This window comes from Myotis myotis, unplaced genomic scaffold (assembly GCF_014108235.1).
Source record: "Myotis myotis isolate mMyoMyo1 unplaced genomic scaffold, mMyoMyo1.p scaffold_m19_p_8, whole genome shotgun sequence".
Classification (NCBI taxonomy): domain Eukaryota; kingdom Metazoa; phylum Chordata; class Mammalia; order Chiroptera; family Vespertilionidae; genus Myotis; species Myotis myotis.
In genome coordinates, this window is record NW_023416390.1 from 69,764,230 (window position 1) to 69,787,129 (window position 22,900).

A 22,900-nucleotide genomic window follows, 5' to 3' on the forward strand; every position below is an offset into this window, starting at 1 on the left:
ATATATTTTTAATTTATTCATAATTAGTTTACAGATTGGACTGCACCGAGATTCCAAAAGCAGCAAGCCACTTGGGGATAAAGGCTATTGCAATTATCAGGAGCAGGCCAAATGCTACCTTTTGTTCTTACTAAAATCTTCTCCTTTAAATAAAAATGTCTCCTAGCAAACGATTTTCTATTTCCTATTTAAAGAGGATCACATAGCATACACGACTAGTGGCTGGAAAGCAAAGAACTTTCCATCGTTTCATTACCTGCCAAATACAAATTAGTTCATTGTGGTTGACTCCTGCCAGGCACCCCTTTCCCTGCCGCCCATCAGGCCGATGGGGTATGGCAGGTGGGTTCCTGCCTGCAGGCCTTCCTAATCAGGAGGCTGTCAGATACGCTGCCTGCCCACTGTCTCCAACATCCTGTGGCAGCACTGGTGTTTGGGCAGCAAGGTTTAGAGGTTGAATTGCCCCAGTAACTAATACAAAATTGTTCCTACTTACTATCACTGTCAAATCCCTGTGGGCACATGTGAGGCCCTCCTCTAGGTACAATCAAGACACCCTACAAATTTCACTTTGTAATAACCAGAGGATACAGAAATTGTGTTAGCTCCATTAGATGGAGTCATAGATATATTCGGAAAGGTTAGTGGGATATAGTGAATGTCCCAGCTAGACTAAGATAAAAAATCACTTTGTTAACTTAGAGTGTTTTCTCATTGGTAGCACCCTAAATTAAGGTGCCATTTATAAACAGTTTATTATTATTTATTAATGTGTGAAGCACTTTATAGCATGCTAGATAACAACTTAAATTCATGTATTAAAGATGCACATACATGGTTTAATACGATTTACGTCTTATAATATTCTTTAAAACAGCTTCCCATAGTCTCATCCGTTAAGCATTTATTACTAATGCATTTTATAACACCCTTTATAATACATTATTAGAGCAAGTAGCTGCATTTAGTGATCATTTCATAAATAAGAATAAAGCATTTATAAATGGCACCTTAATTTAAAGGGTTACCTTCGTATTACCAGATAGCTACTCACTATTCATCTTATTTTGTGATTATTCTCCAAATGCACCACTTAATAAAACAGACACCAAGTTCTATTTTCCCTTCATCTGATTAAAAGTTTATTGAGCCATTTCCTCCATCTGCTTTCAGATGGTAGTAGCTTGGAGGTTTTAGTGTGATTTTTGCTGAATCCAAACTTTTTAAAAATATATTTTTATTGTTGATAATATAACAGATACCTCCCATCCCCCCCTCCTCCCACCCCCTCCTTACCTGCCCCAGATCTTCACTACCTATTGCCCGTGTCCATGGGCTGTGCATATAAGTCCAAATGTTTAATTCAACGGTATTTCTGTAAAGATGAACAATAGAAACAGAAAACTACCCACCGTATTAGGCAGAGCCTGTTGCTTGGATTCTTTGTAAAATTCAATTTTTCGACTTGAAAGGACAATCCAGGAAGTAGACCAGTTTTTCCTTGGGGAAAAATAAAGGAAAAAAAGCATTATCACTTAAAGAAATTAATCATAGACTAGAGGCCCGGTGCATGAAATTCGTGCATGTGTGTGTGTGTGTGTGTGTGTGTGTCCCTCAGCCCAGCCTGCACCCTCTCCAATCTGGGACCCCTGGAGGGAAGTCCGACTGCCCATTTAGGCCCAATCCCGGGATCGGGCCTAAACGGGCAGTCGGACATCCCTCTCACAATCTGGGACTGCTGGCTCCCAACTGCTCTGCCTGCCAGCCTGATCACCCCCAACCACTCCCCTACCAGTGTGATCACCCCCAACCACTCCCCTGCCAGCCCGATTGTCCCTAACTGCCCTCCCCTGACGGCCATCTTGTGTCCTCATGGGGGTGGCCATCTTGTGTGTTGGAGTGATGGTCAATTTGCATACCACTCTTTTATTAGATAGGATACAGTATGAGAAACATTTGGATTAAGTAGAGGCTATATTTTTAAGTAGAATTCCTAAAAGTATTTTCTTTATTACAGTTGATAAGTGGTATGGAATTTGGGGAATATAAGGACATTCTGTAATTTTTAAAGATCGTGGCATTTATAGTAAAAGTTTCTCAATTTATATATCCTCCCTAAATTCTTTTCAACCACTGAAAATCCAGTTTTAATGTATCCATGTTCCCTATAACACCTGCTCCATAAAATAGGTTGTTCTTCCAGCAAGCCAAATATAGCAAAGTAAAAATAGGAATCAGAACACCTTCTTTCATTGTTACTTCTCATCATTGATTTAGTATATTTCTGAGTCTTAAAAACTAAACAGCTATTGTGTCACTGCCTAATTCAAAATATTTTTAATGTTGAATTTCACTAGAAATCAAAGAAATGCAAATAAAAAGAGTGAAATGCTTTTTTACCTCTTTGCTAATCAAATTGGCAAGAATTTGAAGGAATAATACCAAGGGTTCTTGAACATGTGTAGAAATGTATTCTCCCATACAATTTTGGTGGGAGTATAAACTAGCACATCTTTTCTGGAATGAATTAGGCAATATGCTTTATAAAAATCTTTAAAAATGTGTATATGTTTTGAGTAAACAAGTCCATTCTTATGAATTTAAATGTATCCTAAAGAAATCATCTCACAAGTTGTTAAGGTTGTGTGCACAAGAATGAATTAGATCATTATTTCTTAATTCTCTACCTAAAATATCAAAAAAGATTGGTATTCAAGCTGCACATAACAGATTCCTATAACGAAATAAGGATCCCTATGCTGTAGAACAGGGGTGGGGAATGTCTGGCCTGAAGACTGTATGAGGCCCCCGGAATCATTTGGTCTGGCCCTGCCAAGGCAACCACAGGCGGGACTCGAAATTCAATAAATCTAGGAGCTTTTTTCATAGCAACATAAATTTACATTAAGTTAATTATATTAAGCAAATGATGTTATAAATATCCAAATGGCCCTTGGCAGAAAAAAAGATTCCCCACCCCTCCTATAGAAGAATATTGACATGAGAGGATTTTAATGCAGACCATAATACAATAGGCAATTTATAACACCATGCTATTTACCTAAGAGTGTCCTCACACATCCCAGCCTCTTCTTCTTATTAATTCTTATTCATTGGAAGTTTGAATATCACATCCTCCAATGTGCCTTCTATAACTTCCTCACATAGTATTTATGACAAATTAATAAATAGTTTTTATACATGTCATTTCTATCTCCTTATTTTTAAAAAGCCCCCAAAATGATAAAAAGTATTTCATCTTTACAGAAACATTCCCAAGTGCCTAGCACAGTGCCTTGGACAAGTAGACACTAAATAGGGATTTACTGAGTCAATGATAAAACTTAGGTATGGGGGAAAAGCTGGATATAACAACAGTTAATTCAGGTGGTAAAATCACAGCTTTTAATTTTCCTTTGTATTTCTTGATGTTTATCAAAATAAGTTTCTACCCAGTTTATCATATTGCTGTAATTTGCTTTGGTTTAACACTCATTTCAAAGTATCTGACTTCATTTTACAAAAGTGGTTTAAAAAAGAAGTTTACAGTTAAAAAAGAAGTTTCTATTCAGGTCGATAGAAAACTACACAAAAATATGTTTTAAATGACCAGCCAAGATCTTTGGGTAATTTATTTCCACTTCTCCCTTAAGATCTAGGGGCTTGATTGAAAGGACAGCTTTGACTCAATCAAGTTAATATCTACAAGATTAGGATGCTCTTACATGCCTGAAGCTATCTTACTAATATATCATCATGTTAAAAAAAAATAACATGACAAACAGAAACAAACAATGTGTATTTTCCAACTTGCAAATATGAACACTATGTTCTTAGATCTACTTTTCTCCAAATGAATAGTCACTTTTTCGATCAAATGATAATAAAGATGCTGGGGGGAAAAACAGACAAAACAAACAGGTAGGCCTTTTCTCCCCTTCGCCCTAGTGCCCATTTGTCCTTTTAGGTAGCAGCAAGTGAATAGAGCAGCCTTAGCCTTCTCTTCATGAGGTCATATTAGTTGGCCCCATAATATTAGGGGGGCCACAGATAGAGAAGAGGGAAACATTGGAAAGACTGCTGGTCTAGACTGGGCATCTATTGTTTTCACCCCTAATTTTGACTGCATGTGATCAGACTATGTCATATGTGCTTCCTGTCTGTAGCAAGTCCTGGATAAATAGTTTTGATTTGAATCTGCTTCAGATGTTGATCATTTATAGGACTTATTGGCATTATTCTTCCCTTTCTTAAATTTGGAGCTGGGACTGGTTAGAATCAAAGTTGCATGAAATTCAATTATCTCATGGTTCTACACTAGAACTTCAAACTGCCTTGAAATGTTCCATTAGGGAAATCTGAAGAACAAGCCAAAAAGAGGGTAAGAAATGCAGGTTTTGAAGCCTTAGTAATAGGCACGGTCCTGACACTTTGCATACAGTGCTATTTTGTTTTGAATTTATAAACTGCAAGCAATGCCTCGACAGCATTAGATTAGGAGTAAAGATGTTCCCAATTGATTTAAAATAATTTTGTTTCATAAGGAAGAAGAAAATAATGTTGTCAACCTTTTAGATGTCCCAAATTCATTTCATTTTTTTTCATGGCTGCTTTAAAAATAATTAGCACAAATCATATTTTGAGTACTTAGCATAAGTTTGATTGTCTAGTGGAAGTTTAGCTTCACAAAATAGATGTCAAAATAGATGGAAAACGTGGTTCTGAGAGTTTAGGTAACTTAAAGCCATGCATTTTAATTTCAGAGTCAAACCCAGTTTCTCTGACTCCAAAGCCTGTACTCTAATCTGTTCACTAATTTATACTGTCATTTTTTTTTTTAAGAATTAAGCAGCACAATCTTGGGTAAGGAGACTGTCAATGTGAGATTTTGTCACAGTTTTAGCCAAAATTCTCCAATCATAAAAGCTAGTGTGCATAACCTGTAACAAGAGATAAGCCATCCGAGCTCTCTTATAAATGACTTTACCTGATGCTAATTAGAAGGTTTGGGCAAAGGCCAGACACTCCCAAGCTCTCTCCTTCTCTTAGAAGTTGCACTGGCTTGAGAGTCACATGATGAACCCTTCAACTCTTCCTAAGTATCCAGAAACAGAGGCGTGCTGCTAATGAGGGCACCTGAGTCTCATTCCTGCTATGTGATTATTCTGTGATGTGCAGGCTCACCCACACTCAGTAGGGAACATCAGACTAGGAAGTGACTGAGAATTCACTTCATGGGACCATCTTTTACCGGATGACTTAGATTGGAACCTCCCTCTGCTGAACGAAGTACTCTAGAGACTTGACCATCATCCTTACACTATCTGTCCTGTCCATCTGAGAGGTTTGTCCATCTGATAGGTTTGGCTCATTGTGTTGCTGTAGTTCTTAGAGTATTAGTGGAAGAGCTTCTTAACCTCATTACTCTAACACATGGAGCCTTTTGAATGCATTGTCAGCTCTGGAGAGAGTGTGAAAAGTGTCATTTGGCAACGTTTTGCTTTGACTTGAACCTTTCTTTCATGCTTTCTGTATGCAATGAAATCCTTACAGGTGACTTGTTCATAAAGTAAGCTTAGCCAGAACAGGTGACTCTAGCACCATCTAATGAAACTCTCAAAATAGACCTTTTGAGGATGAAGCCGTTTTCAGGATGGAACATAGGACCCTCTACTCTCCTAGTTCCCCGAAAGAGACGTCATCCCTAACCTGTTAGGGCTTCTCTGCTTCTGGATACAGAATCTGACATTTAGTAGGTGCCTGCTGAAAGTTTTTGAGTAAAAAAATAAATATTTCAGGAAGGTCACACATCTAGATTTTTCCTGCTCTATGTTTGCTGTTATTCATTAACAAGGACTACTAAAGCACTTATCTCCTGCATTTCCTGTTTCTGTTTCTTAGTTCCCTAGGGTTTTGATATGTCATGCCTAGCATTAAAAAAAAAAAAAGATTTAACACTTCTGGTTTAGTATATTTTGGCTAATTTATAATTCTAGTGCCAATACCTAAGCTTTCTAGAGGTCTTCCTGACTTTTTGGATTTGTGTCAATCAGATGATCTGGTATTTTATATGCATCAACTAATTTAATTTCTAAGCTAATCACAAGTATCTACTGAGCACCTACCACATGACAGACACAGTTCCAGGACTGAATATATAAAGGCAAATAAGACAGACCTTAAGAAGTCTACCTGTAACTCAGAGGAGACAGGGAATAAACATGGAAACAAATAAATTCTCCAAACAACATTGGGAAGTGGGTAATACACCCATTTTACAGGTGAGGAAACTAAAGCTTAGTGAGGCTGCAGAATACTCAAAGGCACAGAAATCATAAATGTGGGATTGAGGCCATATCTCCTGGACCTTCAAGGCCATGTTCATTCTACTGCATCAGCTGTCTCTAGATCAGGTCGCATGCAACTCTTCCTTAGTCCTATAAGGCATGGGTATGCAGAGCATCACAAAAGGCTCTGAGAAAGGAAGATACAGAACTGTTTTCACTAGTTGAATGTCTTTCTTTTTGGAGAAAGGCCACTTTATAGCCTGACCTGGGCTGTCCTGGAATGATGAATTGCAAGCCCTTTTATTCCTACCTCCCCATGATGGCCACGAGGTAAATGTATTCACTGGTTGGAGCCAATTAATGTCTCATCTTAAATAAGAGAACACTTTTTTTTTATTTCCCACAAGGAAAGATAAAAAAACCAAACACTTGGATGGACTTAAAGATTAAGTAAGACACAAAGCTCAAGAACTATCCCACTTCATTAAGTCAGAGGTCCTAGGAATAGGTGAGCCAGTCTCCCCTCAAATTTACAGGGTCATGTTTGGCATTGATATTGAGGGTAGTGACTCAGTGCAGGAAACAGATACAAGAATTGCAGGCATTTACTTTAATTTTTTTTTTTTGTACAAAAACAAATCGCATCTAAGGGGTCAAGGTGCTTACTACAATTAGGAAGAGGAACTACATTCAAATAAAGACTGATTTATGCAATTAGTGAGACACTTAAAGGGCTTTCTTAAAACAAATTGTGAGTTGTGAAGGTGGAAAAACAAAAAGAAAAACACAAACAAACATAAACACAAACAAACAAAAGAAAAGAACAAAAAAACAAAACAAAACAAAACAAAACAAAATAACAAAACTCTATAGGCATCAGCTTGGCTTAAAACTCTTTGCATTCTACAACATGGACACCGGATGGCAGCACATAATAACAGCAACTTTGTAACTGCTTATCTGAGGAACCCTTGATGGAGAATGCCCCTTAAACTACTCATTATGGTTATAAGAATGTCAGCTCGAGCTCCAAGTTTTACACAGTCATTTGCTCCAGCATTAAACTTTGAATCCTACGCTCACCTCTCTTATGCCTCCTTGGATAATGAAAGGGTTGCTAACCAAAATGCAGAGGAAAATATCTGAGATTTCTTGGTAAATTTCAGACCTTCTTTGGGCTGCCTGCCTTTGTTCGCTGACTTGGTCACACTGGATTTGACTTGAGTTCGCACCCGGGGAGGGAGTGAAAGTAATTTATTCTAGTCTCCCTGGCTAATTTACCACAAAATCACTGAGATACTGTTAAATGTTCTGACTCGTTCTCAAACTGGTGTGTTAGAAACTTAATTCTTCCTTCCCATATTTTAAGCTTCTTATAACTTGTCATGTCTAAAAGGAGGGTCAAATAGACATGGAGGTATAAATATACACGTCTCTGCCAGTACTGCAAGAAACAGAAAAGCTTTACATATTCAAAGAGCTATCAGATGTTGGAAATTATAACGGAGCAGATGAAGAAAATCATAAAACCAAAGCAACCTTTAACAAGTTTACTTCCACATTATGTGGTCTCCAAACCTTCTTCTAGTCCTCACTACTGCACACAAAAAGAAAGACAGGTTCAGCCTGGGATGAATTACTGACATCCCGAGCAGAAAGTGCTAAAGAAAAATAAGTCAGAAGTGTACTTTCATATCACATTCTAAAGGAAGTCTATTCTTAGGAACAATGGTTTAAAAAAAAAGAAATAAGAAGAAACAAAGGTCTAAAAGCAATGGGCCCTGGGGTGAAAATGGCACCAGTGGACATAACCCTGCACCACCTTTATTCCACTTCCTCCCACCCCCCTCCTCTGCCCACCTCCCCACCCCATGCGTGCGCACGCGCACACACACGTGTACTTCTCAGGCCTATCTGAAGATCAGAGGGAGAAGGGACATGTGACTAGATGTGCAGAGCTACGAATAAGACAATGAGACGACGAAGGGGCAGGCATGAAGGGAGAGTGCAGAGGGAGAGACAAGGGCACTGAGAGAGCGTACATGCTGCCAGGTGCCTTTTGTAAATTAAAGGATTGAAAGTAACTTTTCACTATTGTCTCAGAGCTTCAGAGAGGCTGGTGCTCCTTCTCATTTGGGATCTGGAGGCCCCAAAGGAAGGAAGCCCTAATCTTCATCAGAAAAACTAAACCATATTTTCAATGTATACAATTAAAAATTAAAGTTGAATGATGAATACTTTAGGCTTTCAATCCTGTCTGTGATCACTGGGGAAATTTGTGGAACTTCATTTCAAAATAAGGCTAAATCTATGGCCCTTTATGAATGTAACATATAGCCAAAGTGTCCTCCTTCCCTGTACCCACTCTTGCTCATATTCAGAAATAGGTCAAACTTTGCTTAGAAAGAGAAAATATATGAAAGAAGGAAGCTAACGAAAGAAAAATGGGGAGGAAGAGGAACAAAAACAAGGACACAGTACATGATGTGGATGACATCACTATGGATTTCTGAGTAAAAACTTTATAAATATTAATAAAATAAACTTGCTAAGTGGCAATTGAAGCCCTTGGTACTGTCGATGATACAAAATAAAAGAATGGTTTTTCACTCCCTGGACTCAAAAGGCTTCTAGCAAGAGGGAAAAAACTAACCTACTTCAAACAGAGGGTGAGGCTAAAATCTTACACTAATCTTTTGTACAATAAAGTTTGGAAAAAAGGAGAGGTTAATACAAGTGACCAAGTTTCTCTACTTGTAAAATTGAAAATAATAATACAGCCTATCTTAGAGTATTATTTCAGTATTACTGGTAAAACATTTAGCCAAGTGCTTGACAGAGTAAGTACCTATAATAATAAAAGCGTAATATGCTAATTAGACTGGACATCCTTCCAGAAGACCTTCCAGACAAATCTCGGGCTCCGAGGGAAGCCTGGGTCCCGGGTGCCAGAGAGAAGCTGGTGCCTGCAGCCGGAGGAAGGAAGGCCTACTTTTGCATGAATTTCGTGCATCAGGCCTCTAGTTTATTAATATTATTTACTAACTCATCAAGATGTATAAACATATATTAAAGTACCTTGATAAATGGGTAAAAAGTTATCAAACAAAATTTTACATAGAAAATACAAATTATAACAATTATGGTTATAATCTCTATATATAAAGAGCCAGGGGCCATCACATCCGAAACAACTGAATGGATGACCGAACAGGCTGCGTGGGGTGACCAGACCGGCAGGGGGGTTAGGGAGAGATGACCAAACGACTGAACACCAGGCTGCATGGGGCAACCAGGCTGGCAGGAGGGTTAGTTAGGGAGGACCAAATGACTGAGCAGGATGCTGCATGGGGTGACCAGGTTGGTGGGGGTGGGGGGGGTGAGGGGTGACCAGGAAGGCAGGGGGGCCGTGAGGGGAGACCAAGCCAGTAGGAGGGGCAATGAGGGGCAACTAGGCCAGCAGGAGGGGAGGGCAGTTGGTGGCGACCAGGTCATCGGGGGGGCAGTTAGGGGCAACCAGGCTGGTGGGGGGGGGCAGTTAGGGGTGACCAGGCCAGCAGAGGGGGGCTGCTGGGGGCAACCAGGACAGCAAGGAGGGCAAAAGGGGTGACCATGCTGGCAAGGGTGGGGGCAATTAGGGACAACCAAGTCAGCAGGGGGGCAGTTATGGGTGATCAGGCAGGCAGGCAGGTGAGCAGTTAGGAGCCAGCAGTCCCGGATTGTGAGCGGGATGTCCGACTGCTGGTTTAGGCCCGATCCCGAGTCGGACATCCCCCAAGGGGTCCCAGATTGGAAAGGGTGCAGGCTGAGCTGAGGGGACCCCCCCTCCGTGATGAATTTCATGCACCAGGCCTCTAGTGTAATAATAATTTAATATTTACAAAATTATCAATGGGATAAAGTTACACATTTTTAAGGTTATGATCAAACTGAACATTTTGTTGGCAGTTACAAAAAAAATACAGACTCCTTGGGCAAGAAATATAATCATACATAATAGGCATTTTTTTAAATAAAATGGTCATGTGATTTAATCAAGTAATGCAGGGTTAGCGTTTACCTAAAGAAAATATAAAAGAAAAATTGACAAGTAATAGGAGGTTTGCAGCAATTATAACTATTTTAGTATAAAACTGGAATCAATTTAAAAATCAAATAAAAGAGGAGTGTAGACTGGATTGGTGTGTTACAGTCCCATCAACATGGTGGAATATTATATGTTACTAGTGGCCCAGTGCATGGATTTGTGCACATTTGAAAGGAAATTAATTAGAAGAAAGATTCGTGTAGTAATTACATTACTGCAAAAAATTACATATCAAAATAGTATATATAATATAGTATTATAAAATTAAAATACAAAATGTTTTAATATTGCTAATTGCCCTTTCTTTATAATATAAGTGACAGGGATGAAATAAAATTAGTAAAATGTATATGCAAGTAGTAAATTGATTAATAAATAAACAACATGATATAAAAACAACAAAGACATATAAAAATAACAAAAAATGATATAAAAACAACATTGATAAAAATAATGACTGATAAATTGATTAAACTTATTCTAATATCTCCCTGTACACCACATTAAGAGTAAAAACACTTTCAGAGTGCTTGACTAATTTCTCTTGTGATGAAGTATTTACAAATTTAACTTTAACATCACAGACTCTTCAAACTCAAGAGAAAGCAACATAACATATAACTGACCACGTCTGAAAATGGGTTCAGGTGGGAATATTCCTACTCTGTCTAGAGTTTGCCCTTGTGATTTATTAATAGTCATCGCAAATGCTGGCATCACGGGAAACAGCTTCAGAGGTACGTTGTGCCAACAGTTGGTCTTCAGATACATTCTGGCATCGTGTGTGATTGGCGCCAGCGAGAGCTTTATATGTATTGTGCATGTGCGAGTCAACGTTCATTTTTAAATTGCCAGTTTGCGTCATATGTAACGGCTGGTCAGTCGGTCGGATGCTTGGAGGGACGTATGGTCGGTCACTTAGTCTTTTATATATAGATTATACATGGTGACTATATCCACAATGTTCAATTTGTAAAGTATTTATAATACAGACAAAAGAAGCCCCCAAAATAATAGAGTAAGATTATGCAACAAATGGGATCATATTAAAGATGTCTGGTCCTTGAGGACTTTCATCAGGAAGGTAAATGGATAATGAGAGAGAGTTGGATGAGATTTTTGCAAAGTCTAATGCTGACAAGGTATTACTACCTAAAATATATTAGGAATTCTCTCTCTCAAAAAAGTCAGAAACCCAATAGAAAATAGTCAGATTTTAATGCAGAGGCAATTCTCAGAATGCAGAACCTGATTGACTTGAACGAGATAAAGTGATGCTCAACTGGAATACTAATCAGAGGAATAAAAATAACAGCAACACTGAAGTAATGCTCTATCGACTTGCCAAACTGAGAGGTATATGAAGCTGTGTGCTGATAAGATTATGGTGAGACAGAGCTCTTCTGCATTGCAGAAAGAATGTGAACATATGCACTCATTCAGGAAAAAGTCTGGCAGCAGCACTCAATGGATTTATAAATGTGTGTTCCTTCTACCCTGCAATTCTTTACTCCTGGGGATGTGCACTGGAAAGAACTCCTAACAGGTTAGTAAGGAGCCGTATATGTGGTTTACTGCAATGTTGTTTGTGATCAAAGGAGTTAGGGACAATTTAGGTGCTCACTCTGGTATTTGTACACAATGGCAAAATGGGCAGCAGTTGGAAACAATGAACTCATTTTAAACTCATTTTAAGTGTATGGATATAGATAAATATCAAAACAATAACATTAAATTAAACTAGTAGGAAACAAAATGAGGTTTATAAGAAAAAAAGGCTTATGTAATTAAGAACACATTCACATACACACAACTACACACTACTTTCTAGAAAACCACGCATATAGCCAATTAGAATGTATGGAGAGTGAGTCTGACGAACACAAGGAATTGAAGTGAGGATTGAAGACTGAGAATAAAGTAAAACTAGCAATGGGCCCTCCCCAGAAAATGTTAATACAAGACCACACACTGAAGAGTACAATCAACTAATTCTGTGCACCTGAAGTTAAAAAACAAAACAAACAAAACTAAAATTTATATAACTTTAAATGAAAAAAGCTGAAAGGATTCATAACGGCATGCAAACTGACTAAAATAACAATAAGAGTACAAATTAATGTTTATGTGAATTTAAACTAGAACACAGGCATGGGATGCAAACTGATTAAAGTGATAACAAATGAAACAAACACAATGGTATGTAAACTGACTGAAACGACCTAAAACTGATTCCCTCTGAGTCAGCTAAGGAAAGAGCTGTTTCACTTCTCTGCTTTTTCTTGAAATCACCTTCAAAGAAAGAAACTCACAAGAGTAGTTTATGGATGTGTTTTCTTGTTTTTTTTTCTGCCAAGGGCCATTTGGATATTTATAATATCACTGGAGGCCTGGTACACGAAATTCATGCATGGGGGGTGGGGAGCTCTCAGCCCGGCCTGCACCCTCTTGCAATCGGGACCCCTCGGGGGATATCCAACTGCCAGTTTAGGTACGACCCCAGTGGCAGTTGGACATCCCTCTTGCAATCCAGCACTGCTGGCTCCTAACCACTCGCTTGCCTGCCTGCTTGATCGCCCCTAACCACTCTACCTGCCTGCCTCATTGCCATAACCACCTGCCTGCCTGCCTGATCATCCCTAACCACTCGCCTGCCTGCCTGATCACCCTTAACCTCCTCTGCCTGACTGATCACCCCTAACCACTCTGCTTGCCTGCCTGATCACCCAAACTGCTCACCTGCCTGACTGATTGCCCCTAACTACTCGCCTGCCTGCCTAATTGCCCCTAAACACTCGCCTGCCTGCCTGATTGCCCCTACCACTCTGCATGCCTGCTGGATCACCCCTAACCACTCTGCCTGCCTGTCTGATTGACCCTAACCATTCGTCTGCCTGCCTGATTTCCCCTAACTGCTCACCTGACTGCCTGATTGCCCCTAACCACTCGCTTGCCTGCCTGATCACCCCTAACAGACTTTGCCTCAGCCCCCGCCATGGCAGCTTCTTCTGAAATGACGTCTAGAAGGTCGTTTGATTGTCCGGTCTAATTAGCATATTACACTTTTATTATTATAGATTTGCGGGCCATACAAAATTGTCAACTTAAAAATTAGCCTCCTGACAGGTTTGGCTCGGTGGATAGAGCGTCCGGCCTGCGGACTCAAGGGTCCCAGGTTCCATTCCAGTCAGGGGCATGTACCTTGGTTGCGGGCACATCCCCAGTGGGGAGTGTGCAGGAGGCAGCTGATTGATGTTTCTCTCTCTCATCAATGTTTCTAACTCTCTATCCCTCTGCCTTCCTCTCTGTAAAAAAAAAAAAAAATCAATACAATATATTTTTAAAAAATTAGCCTGCTAGGAGAACCAAGATGGTGGCATAAGCAAATGCCTGTACTCGCTGCCTCCTATAACCAAATCAAAACTAAAATACAGACCAACCATCATCCAGAACCGCTGGAAAGCTGGCTGAATGGAAGTCCTACAACTAGAGAAGTAAAGAAGAAAGCACACCGAGATTGGCAAGAGGTGTGGACGCGTGGAGGGGGCTGGTCCGGGAACGCATGGGTGCTGCTATTTTAATCTAGAGGGAGATCATCCCTGTGGAGGCTGCCCAGAGGAGTAAAGGGTCCCACCCCACACCAGACACACAGCCCAGGGTCCCAGAGCTGGGAAAAGAAATCCCTATAGGCAGTAAGATCTACCGGCTGTAAAAATCAGTGTAGATTGGGGCTTAGTGACACACAGGCTGCTGGAGACCCAGCTGCTCCTCTTAAAAGGCCATAACTACAAACTGAATTTACAAGCTCTCACTTCCTCTGAGCTCCAGTGCTGGGCAAGGCTCTGGGGGATCCAGACACATATGACTGTCTGGCATTGGAGCAGAAACTCTGGGGTGGCTTTCTTCCACATGGAGGTGCTCTCAGTGGTCATTGTTCCCGTACTGAGACCTCCTTGGTTGCAGAGCTGACTGGCAGCCATTTCCATTTGCTGTGCCCTGGTGATTGCCTGAGACCCTGCCCCACCCAATTACAAGCCCACCCAAACTGTGGGCAAAGGCTCTTGCATATGAATGGCCTGTCCTTTCTCAGGCTAAAAACTTGTCAACAAGCTGCACCTTGGTCAGGGAGCACCAAACGTATCAATAAAAGGCCCAAGGCCCAGCACCAGCACCAGCCTGCCTTGCTTCACAGCTTGCTCTTATCTGGGCACTTCAAAACCCAATACAAAGAGTAGGAATCTGCATATCTCTCTGTAGCTCCTGCTGGGTAGCCCCAGGCAGTGGCTGACTTTGCATCTCCCTGGAGACCCAAGAGCCAGTGTACCCAGTGGTCAGTGTGAGACCATACCATATTAAAACTCTTTATATCTATAACTGACACACTCAAGAGGCAGACTTAGTGAGCACCAAAGCCCCACTGAAGCAAGTCCTGTTCCATAAGGGTGTCTCTTGCACAGAAGCTCTCCCATGGTAGTCACAGTTGGTCCCCACAGCCAATTGACCTGGAGGTCAATTCCTCCCAGTGACACCAACAGCAATCAAGGCTCAACTACAACAAGATTGTGCACACAGCCCACAAAGGGGTGCACCTAGAGTGTCCAACTCAGGATATTGGGGAGGCTGAGCCACTGGGCCCTATAGGAAACCTACTACACAAGGCCACTCTATTAACTCAAGGAGACTTAGCAGCTCTACCCAATACATAGAAACACGCACAGGGAAGCAGCCAAAATGTGGAGACAAAGAAACATGTCACAAATGAAAGAAATGGAAGAAAGCAAACTACTGGATATAGAGTTCAAAACCACAGTTATAAGATTACTCAAGAATCTTCTAAAAACCTCCAAGGCACTTACTGAGACTTTCAAGGATCTTAGTGAGGATGCCAAAAAAAAAAAAAAAAAAAAAAAAAAAAAAAAAAAAAAATGGAAAAGGACCAGTCAGATATAAAGCATACACTGACTGAAATAAAGAATAATATACAGGGATTCAACAATAGACTAGAGGATCCTGAGAATCAAATCAATGATTTGAAATATGAGGAAGCAAAAAACACCAAACCAGAAGAGCAAAAAGAAAAAAGAATTAAAAAATATGAAGATAGTGTAAAGAGCATCTGGGACAACTTCAAGCGTACCAATATCCGAATTATGGGGTTGCAGAAGAAAAGAGAAAGCAAGATATTGAAAAGCTATTTGAAGAAATAATGACAGAAAACTTCCCCTAACAGGTGAGAGAAAGAGACTTACAAGTCCAGGAAGCACAGAGAACCCCAAACATGAGGAACCCAAGACACATCATAATTAAAATGCCAAGGGAAAAAGACAAAGAGAGAAACTTAAAAGCAGCAGAGAAAAGCAATTAGTTACCTACAAGGGAGTGCCCATATGACTGTCTGATTTCTCAACAGAAATTATCCAAGCCAGAAGGGAGTGGCAATTAACATTCAAAGTGATGCATAGCAAGAACCTACAACCATTACAACCAAGATTACTCTACTTAGCAAAGCTATCATTTAGAATGGAAGGTCAGATAAAGAGCTAAAGAGTTCATCATCACCAAACCAGTATTGTATGAAATGCTAAGGGGTATTCTTTAAGAAGAGGAAAAAGCTAAAGATAAAAATATGAACAACAAAGTGGCAACAAATACATATCTATCAACAATTGAATCTAAAAAATCAAATGAATAAAAAATCTGATGAACAGAATAAACTGGTGAATGGAATAGAATGAGGGGCATGGAAATGGAACAGACAGATGATTCTCAGAGGGAAAGGGGTGTGGGGGTGCAGGGAAGAGATTAGACAAAGATCTTATATGTATTTATGCATTACCTATGGACACAGACAATAGGGTGGCGAGGGCCTGGGGTGGGGTGGGAACCGGGTGGAGGGGAGATATGGGGGGAAAAAAGGGAGACCACTGTAATAATCTCAACAATAAATATTAATTTAAAAAATAGTCTGCTATATTTGGTTAAATATTTAATTAACTCACCCCTAATACCTCCGCAGGGACAGATCATATGCGGGCTTTATACAGCTAGAGGGCTGGATGTTCCCCACCTCTGGTTTATGAGCAAGGACACTATATGCCTTGTCTCCCAATTTGAATACGTTCTACATACCTTTGTAGTTTGCATATCGCCAAGCACAACATGGGCCTGAACTGCATGGGTCCACACATAGGAGGAATTTTTTCAATAAACACCATTGGCCCTTCCTATCTGCTGGTTTTGCCCTAGAACAGCGGTTCTCAACCTGTGGGTCGCTACCCCTTTGGGGGTTGAACGACCCTTTCACAGGGGTCGCCTAAGACCATCGGAAAACACATATATAATTACATATTGTTTTTGTGATTAATCACTATGCTTTAATTATGTTTAATTTGTAACAATGAAAATACATCCTGCATATCAGATATTTACATTATGACTCATAACAGTAGCAAAATTACAGTTATGAAGTAGCAGCGAAAATAATTTTATGGTTGGGGGTCACCACAACATGAGGAACTGTATGAAAAGGTCGCGGCATTAGGAAGGTTGAGAACCACTGTCCTAGAAGATTCAACCGAGGAGATGGAAAGCACTATTTTCGCATTCCCAAATGCAGATTCCCCACTGCGGATTCCCAACAGTGAAACAAAAATACTGTTTTCAATTTCAGGTTGATTGAATTCACCAAAGTGAAGGGCCACTTTAAGAAACAACATGATAGGCAGATTTTCAACTATGTGGGGGATAGGCACCCCTAACCTTCCACGTTGTTCAAGAGTCAACTGTGATAGAACCTATATGAAAAATAGGAAAAAATCTAAAATGGAGGTAATTATTTCTAAATATTCTACACATTCACAATATTCTAGTGCCTTTCTCTACCCTCCTATTAACTTTTTTCCTTCAAGGTTTTTTCTGTTGTTGACTGAGGAATGCTTATTACCTTTTCTAATTTCTCTCACCTATTGTGTTCATCTCACCACCAAATGCAACTTTCAACTTTTTATCTGGTAAATGATTTCATTTTCCTTTTGTTTTTCTCAACTTATTTTTATTTGGGTAACAAATGTATGTCAGATCCTCATTTGATGAAAACAACAACAACTATGCTTGCAATGTATTATAGGAAAATTTTATTTAATGCAATACAAGTCCATTCACCCCTTAATCTGTTAATATGAGAAATCAAACCCATTATCTTATTTCTTTCCATTTTTTAAAGATTTCAAGTCCTAAGAAGACAAGAGCACTTTATTTATGTACTAGAGGCCAGGTGCATGAATTCATGCACGGGTGGGGTCCCTCAGCCTGGCCTGCGCCCTCTCTCAATCCAGGACCCCCTCAGGGGATGTTGGACTGCCGGCCTGTGGGGATCAGGCCCAAACCGGCAGTTCAACATCCCCCAAGGGATGTAGCAGTGCCGAAGCAGCAGGCGGCCAGGGAGGAACCCTAGCTGGGGCCGGGTGCCCTGGCGCTCCCACTCCCCGCCACCCACCACCTGCCACCTCTGCAGCTGTGCTTGTCAGCCATGAGCCCGGCTTCTGCTGAGTGGTGCTCCTGCTGTCGGAGCACACTGAACACCAGGAGGCAGCTCCTGCATTGAGCCTCTGCCCCTGGGTGGTCAGTGCATGTCAGAGCGACCAGTTGTTCTGGCCAACTGGTTGTAACGGTCACTTAGGCTTTTATATATATAGATTCTGTGCAACAATATAGAACATAGGACTTTTATTGGAAAACTATAACTATAGTGAAAATAACGATCATAGTAATAGAGTGTATTCTAGTCTTGAAACATAGGGCCTTACTTTCAAACAACAGGGATGGCACAAGTAGAGGAGATGGGGAATTATCACACTCAGATAAAAGTGAATTAAATAACTTTTATTACCTTAGTTTCTTTCCTCCATCGGCAATTTTAGCTTTTTGAAGATAACCTTCTTTTTCAACCATCTGCAAGAAGAATGCATATGTTAAAACTGTGACAAACTCCCATGCATCATTAGTTTAAATGAACCTATGCTTTCCAAAAGTCATTGTAGTGATAGAAGTTTCCAGTCATAGAACTTCATTAATAATGCATATATAGCTTATGGGAAGTGCCTGCAAGATGATAGTCATTACAAGCCCTTAAATATCCAAAAGAAAGATTACAAAGAGTAATGTGAATGATTTGTTACATGGTGATACACCTTTACTCGCTTTTCCTTGGGGGCATTGAAGTAACTTGCTTGCAAAATTGATTAACAACAGTAAAACAAAGACAAATTTGATGCTCTCCTTAATTTTACTGATCATCCTTGGAAAAGTTCTTTTGTTTTTTATTCCACACCCCCACTTCCTCATGAACCTGCTGAGGCGAGGAATCTAGAAAAATTGAATGGAGCCATGTAACTGAGTCATGTGAACCATGGAAGGACATTTAAGACAGTGACATTGCATGTATTTTGTTGTTACCAAGATATCCTGTGTAACACCATCCCACTAACATCTTCTATAATGTGGGTTTGTTTCCTTTCCTGTTTGTATGTATTGGCTTTCATTACTTGTACGTCAGCAAGATTCTTAAAGGAGATTCAATAATTTTTTATAACACCACAGAAGTTTTGTGGAGTTCTAGGGTAATAAATGCATCATGCAAATTGTGATCTAGTGACTCCCAGAAAAGTCTATAATAAGTGTTTTAGTTTCAACCAATATATATATTTTTTTAATATTGGTATTGATTTCAGAGAGGAAGGGAGAGGGAGACAGACATAGAAACATCAGTGACGAGAATCATCGATTGGCTGCCTCCTGCATGCCCCCTACTGGGGATTGAGCCCACAACCCGAGCATGTGCCCTTGACTGGAATCGAACCTTGGACCCTCCAGTCTGCAAGCTGACGCTCTATCCACTAAGCCAAAACAGCCAGGGCTGTTTTAGTTTCTTAACATTCTATTTCTACCTTCCCCTTATTTCACACACCTCCATTCTATGAGCTTACCCTGTGCTCCCTCTTTTCATCTTGATGAATTGCTGACACCTTCTCTCCCATGCTATAGGATAAAAGATTTAAGAAGTTACCTGGCTGCCCTATCAGCATGGCTCAGTGGTTGAGCATTAACCTATGAACCAGGAGGTTGCTGGTTTGATTCCTGGTCAGGGCACATGCCCAGGGTTGTGAGCTTGATCCCCAGTAGGGGGTGTGCAGGAGGCATCCAATCAATGATTCTCTCTCATCATTGATGTTTCTCTCTCTCTCTCCCTCTCCCTTCCTCTCTGAAATCAATTAAAATAAAAAATAAGCCACCTGCCTAATATTGAAGGACCTCACTCAGTGACACCCTAGGGCAGCCGTGGGCAAACTATAGCCCGCGGGCTGGATCCAGCCCATTTGAAATGAATAAAACTAAAAAAAAAAGACCGTACCCTTTTATGTAATGATGTTTACTTTGAATTTATATTAGTTCACACAAACACTCCATCCATGCTTTTGTTCCGGCCCTCCGGTCCAGTTTAAGAACCCATTGTGGCCCTCGAGTCAAAAAGTTTGTCCACCCCTGCCCTAGATGCTTTCTTCTTGCTGTAATATTCCACCTCCACCATGCCTTCCTCTAACAAACTCCTAAACATGTGACATCTAATTTAAAATGCAATGTGTCTGTTAGAGTTTTCCCATGATTCCTCTGCAATCTCTTTTAGGGGCCCCTGTCCTGAATCGCCATTTCCATTCTGCCATTGTCACTATCATAGCTTTTACGGGATTGTTTGTAATGGTCCACTTACTTGCTTGTGCCTGCACCTGTGCTGTGACTTTACCTTTCTGACCTGGATTCCCAGAACCTAGAGTCCTGGATAGCACCAATAGTCACAATAATAAATACTGTTTGATCAAATGAGTGAATGAATAATGGACTGTTTACATTTTTATTTAAATCATCATAGGAACCTGGAAAAGCCAAGAAATTCAATCTGTATTGTGACAGATGAAAGGAAGAGATATTTGGCAATGAGTTGTCTCAAACCACTAAAATGTCACCAGTTAAAGAATTGGCTGTTTACAGACCCACTCTGATCTAGGCAATATCTTTTCTGACTTGTTCATTATTATACTCCTAATACAAAGTACAGTACTTAACCTTCAAAAATATATTAGGGGAGAAGAATTTTGAATAATAATTAAGAAAATTGTGATAATTTATGGTAATCATAGTAAAGATTTTTTCACATATCAACATTTCCAGAAAATTCCTTTTACTTCAGCATGCTCTCCACAGGGTAAAAGAGTCTAAGGAAGCTCTCTTGCATAATTTTTAGAATCATGATGCTCATTAGTGACTTTTTTATACTTGGATACATCTATTCATTTGCTTTCCCCACCTTTTATTCCATGTATACTGTTCCCTTTTCTTGGTGCCAAGGAATCTTGTTTGTCTACCCACTAAAACCCATATAATAAGTTCAGTGTGTAACTCTGGGTAGTACTGGGTTCTACAAATGCCTGAAAGAAGGATGTTTTCGGTAGCAATTAGCATCACAGAGGAGGTCCCTTTCTTTAAGAATGTATATTGAGAAATTTTGTTGTGTAACCATAGACAAAATTTGTTTTACTTAAGCTTTCGTCTGATGAAAATAAAATTTACCAAAAGCCTGAATTTATCTACCAAAAAGCCACAAAACCTCTCTACCCATCAGAAAAATTGATGCATGCTTTCTCAGCTAAGAATATACCCTTTCTTACCCCAAAAATATTCACTAAAAGGCCACTGGGTAGACCAGATAAGTGTTTTGTTGATCATTTCTCAAAAAGAGGAATGTGAAAGGCAAAAGTTAATACTCATGCAGGGGGGGGAATCAACATAAGCAGGCTAAAATTATTTACCTTAAAATTCCATCTCCTTGAACACATAAGCTATGTTCTTCCAGAAACTGCTGGATCTTTTCAAGGTACCTGAGATTAGGGCCAGGGTCTGTATATCTCATGTTAGAACTCTATACATTTGACTTAATTGCCATTAAACAGACAGAGCCATTTCCCTTGGTCTTGAGTCAATGCATTACAGTTGTCAGGTATAACCACAAAGAGGTCCGGGAAAAAGGAAAGAGGAAGGGGTAAATGGCAATTTAGTAATATTTTCCTATATCTTCCAAAATCCAAGCTGCCTTCAGTGTAATAAGAAGAAGCTAATCATCCTTTTACCGTGTACTCTTAGCTACAACACTTACTATTACTAATGTGCACATTTTTACATATCTACAAGTATCTGCATGAATGTTTCTACATGTAGTTATATACATGTACAGACATCATGCACACATTCTCACTTCTGGAAAGTGTTCATTCCTCCCCATTGTCTCTTTATATTTATCTACAGTCATTCATTCTTTCAACCAATTTTCAAGTTAAAAAAAAAAAAAGAAAGAAAACCTTCCCTTTCAATATAGCTGCTATGTTCACCCTGTTTTGCTTTTAAGGGGAATGGATACCATAATCCCCTCCAGCCACCTCAGACACTTAGGCCAGCTTTTGCCCTGGAATAGAAAACTCCAATCAGGCTTCCAACACAGAAAGCACTGCCTTATTTTAAGTCCCATTCTGGCAAGCAAATATTTCATGAGGTAGATTTTAAATTACGTTAGTAGTCCTTGTCATCATATTTTGAAATGTCTCACTATGTTTCAGGCACCAAGAATCAATTATTCTGGGAGGCTCATAGGAGCTGGCAGAAGTATTAGGTCAAGCAAAAGATTTCCATGTATTTTGCATGTAGGTTTATACATGGTACCATACTAATTATTCTAATTATTTATTCCTACTTTATGGTCATGCCATGGTTTGAAAGGACAATGATACATAAATTACAGTTGAGTATGTTGGTCATCTAGAACTCAGGTGGTCTTATCTCTAGTAGTATATAAAATTATATATAGCTTTAGGTCTAAGTTGAGGATACCATAATGCCAAGTTCTGGGCCAATTTGAAGGTATTTAAGATAGTAACACTCCCTAAATTATGTATACTTAACAAATGTCAACTAATCTTTAGATGCTGAATCTGGCTTCTTGAGCTATTTGTCCAATGTCCCATAGAAGTCCTATTTAATGCTAAGTGGCAGGAAAGATCAGCAATTTGTCTAGATTGGATGCCAGCCAGTCTTCTAGCATTGAGGACATACTCAGTAGACCAAACTCTGCTCAAATACAGATGAAAAGAATGCATGGTAGTAGGATAGCCAGGTAGCACCGGTTTATCAACCTTAGTTGGAGGTGAGAGACAAGGCAGGAGAGCAGAAGGTGATCTCTGATTAATGTAACACTTGTGGCAGAAAGACCAGCCTACACTCATAAGTACAGACACTGCAATTTTTTATGTGAAGTCTCCACGTTGTTCTCAGATAAAGAAGTAGAATCGAAAACAATAGGTTTTCATCAGCACCAGTACACCAAAAGAGTCCTGTCAAAATACATGTTGATAAAAGGAAATGAACTGGATCTAAGGCTTTCACCAGATTTTGATGAGGAAAACTTGGCTTTCAACACCAGAAC

At 39.8% G+C, this 22,900-nt stretch overlaps 1 protein-coding gene across 1 annotated transcript in view; it reads right to left on the reverse strand.

Annotated features, from left to right (window-relative positions):
- Nucleotides 1–22,900, reverse strand: part of ARHGAP15 (Rho GTPase activating protein 15) — a 666,367-nt gene that overhangs the window by 549,461 nt on the left and 94,006 nt on the right. Inside the window, exons 4-5 of the mRNA XM_036320866.1 lie at nucleotides 18,263–18,324; nucleotides 1,413–1,500 (exon numbers count right to left, since the gene is read on the reverse strand). Coding sequence (XP_036176759.1) covers nucleotides 1,413–1,500; nucleotides 18,263–18,324 — 150 coding nt within the window. The remainder of the gene's footprint in view (nucleotides 1–1,412; nucleotides 1,501–18,262; nucleotides 18,325–22,900) is intronic.